The 2,307-nt window shown below is 50.8% G+C and overlaps 1 protein-coding gene across 1 annotated transcript in view; it reads left to right on the top strand.

The window, feature by feature from the left end:
* LOC104401927 (rho GTPase-activating protein 7-like) overlaps positions 1 to 2,307 on the top strand; it is a gene marked incomplete at its 3' end in the record, with an annotated part of 10,851 nt that overhangs the window by 7,913 nt on the left and 631 nt on the right. The window contains exon 8 of the mRNA XM_010009662.1: positions 592 to 796. Coding sequence (XP_010007964.1) covers positions 592 to 796 — 205 coding nt within the window. The remainder of the gene's footprint in view (positions 1 to 591; positions 797 to 2,307) is intronic.

The following is a 2,307-nucleotide window of genomic DNA, read 5'->3' as shown; positions in this document are numbered from 1 at the left end:
GAAAGAGAAGTGATCTTCTTCCGTTTGCAGTGGTGTAAGTTGGAGTAATCCTCATGATAGGGGGATGCATGGCAGGATGAGCCTTTCCTGACGTTCTGCAGGAGCTGTTTGGGCACACAGTCCCACTGGGGTTCAGTGTGAATTGAAATCTGTTGGCAAACATTGTTCTGTGAATTGAGTTGTCTGAGAGCATCTGTTCTCTTTATGCCTGAAGCTGAAAGGAAAAGGCAGTGGAGCAGCTATCTATCTATCTCCTCCAAAGTAACATTCCAGAGTAATATTTTACAGGGAGACAGGTCCTTATTTGGATGGTGACCAGAGCCAGTTCAGGATAAATTCATTATCGTGGTGTTCAAGATAGATAAATTGCAAGCCAAGCACCAGCATCACTGTGTGTGAATGTGCATCTTGACAGGCAGCAGGAGAAAACTGTGTTTGTGTGATATGGCAGTGATAATGGCCTTTGCCTTGTCTGTGGTGCACTGGAGTGACAGTGAAATGGATGGACCTACTGTTTCAGTGCCCTGCTTGGGACTGCATTGATGGATGCATCCTCTGTAAGTCACGTTCATCATTCTTCTCTGTTTTCAGACGTGCCAAAAGATCAGCAGTTCCAGGCTGTCCAGGCTGCTATTGTCCTTCTCCCAAAGGAAAACCAAGAAGCTTTGAAAATCCTCCTGTTCTTCCTGCGAGATGTGGTTGCTTTTGTGGAGGAAAACCAGATGACCCCAACCAACATTGCTGTTTGTCTTGCACCATCTTTGTTTCACCTCAACACCCTGAGAAGGGACAGTTCCTCCTCCTCCACTAGGTATTAGCATCTTAATGCTGGCACTGCTGCTCTCCATAGTGTTCTAAGCTGGAACAATGCTGGCCTAGGGTCACTGTCTGCTTTGAAGAGGGAAATAAATAGTGTGTCTGTCTTGGGGTTTGTTTCAGCTGTGTTCAGGTACAGCAGGAGCATGCACCCACAGTGCATGGGGTGACCCAGCGGCTCCTTGTCCCGTCTAGGGAACAGCAGTGTCATGCTCCTGCCCGGTCTGTGTGCGAGGTAGCCTGCCTGCCTCACCACTGCTGTGCTCCTTGAGGCTGCCCCAGCCCCAGCTGCCCAGGAATACACCAGTCTCCAGCTGAAAGAGGGGACATTGAGATGAGCTCTGAGGCAGAAGTTCTTCCCTGTGAGGGTGCTGAGGCGCTGGCACAGGGTGCCCAGAGAAGCTGTGGCTGCCCCATGCCTGGCAGTGTTCAAGGCCAGGTTGGACACAGGGGCTGGACACAGGGTCTTGGAGCAACCTGCTAGAGTGGAAGGTGTCCCTGCCCGTGGCAGGGATTGGACTGGAGGAGCTTTAAGGTCCTTTCCAACTCAGATCATTCTATGATTCTATGATTCTATGTTTCCCACTGTCTGCATTGGCTGTTTGAAGTGGGACTCTACGCTGGGAGCCTAAGCCCAGGTGGAACTTTAAGGCCCTGCAGGTATCTGGCAGGCTGCAGCAGGTGGTAGCACCAGTTCTGCTGTGTGATAAGGGGATCGTTCCTGCCAAACCCAGCCACCACGATGCTGTCAATTTACCTTAATAAGTAAAAGTCTCTGGGCTGCATCAGATCCCGTTTGTACGTGCAGGGAGGAAGGTGCCCTTGGGCCAAAGGAGACAAATAATCTCTGAGAGCATTCATGCCTTATCTGGTCTCCTGAGCAGGGCTGTTTGCTCCGTGCTCCTGTGTACGGACAGACATTTGTCAGGGTAGAGGACAGCTGCCTGGTGGAAACAGTGTGCACCCTCAGAGCAGCAGTTCATTGCCTCACCGAGGGGAGCTGAAGATGAGGACGAGCTCCAAAGCAGAAGCTGTCAGATGTGCTGCTGGCATCTTTCAGGGTAATGCGCAGGCTCTGGGGGACACAGAGTGGGAAAGAAAACATGAAGGCTTTTCTTGTGAGTTGCTCAGAAGATGTGAAGATGCCCAAGTGCACCCAGAGCCCAGGGCTGAGCCAGCGCGATGGAGCTTTAGTGGCAGCAGGTCCTGCAGGTCCTGCTGGGCTTGTGCTGTGTTTGAGCCCCTGGGAGTCACACTTGGAGGCTGTACCTCCTTGGCTTATGATCATTACTCTGAAATACTGGGACCAAAAATAGAGACAGAGTTTTCTCTTTGTTGTCACTGTTTAAAAGCCAGAATGCTTTGAAGCTTCAGCTTCTTTGTAACTGGGCATTAATGCCGCAGTGTAGGGTTCTGACTTCAAAGGGCAGGAGCTGACAGGTCTGACTTTGAGGAACAGTGCTGAGGGCTCTTATCTTCTACCCAATTTTC

This window comes from Nestor notabilis, unplaced genomic scaffold (assembly GCF_000696875.1).
Source record: "Nestor notabilis isolate BGI_N333 unplaced genomic scaffold, ASM69687v1 scaffold28222, whole genome shotgun sequence".
Classification (NCBI taxonomy): domain Eukaryota; kingdom Metazoa; phylum Chordata; class Aves; order Psittaciformes; family Psittacidae; genus Nestor; species Nestor notabilis.
The sequence above is the reverse complement of the archived record's forward strand: the minus strand, read 5'-3'. Positions and strand labels throughout refer to the sequence as shown.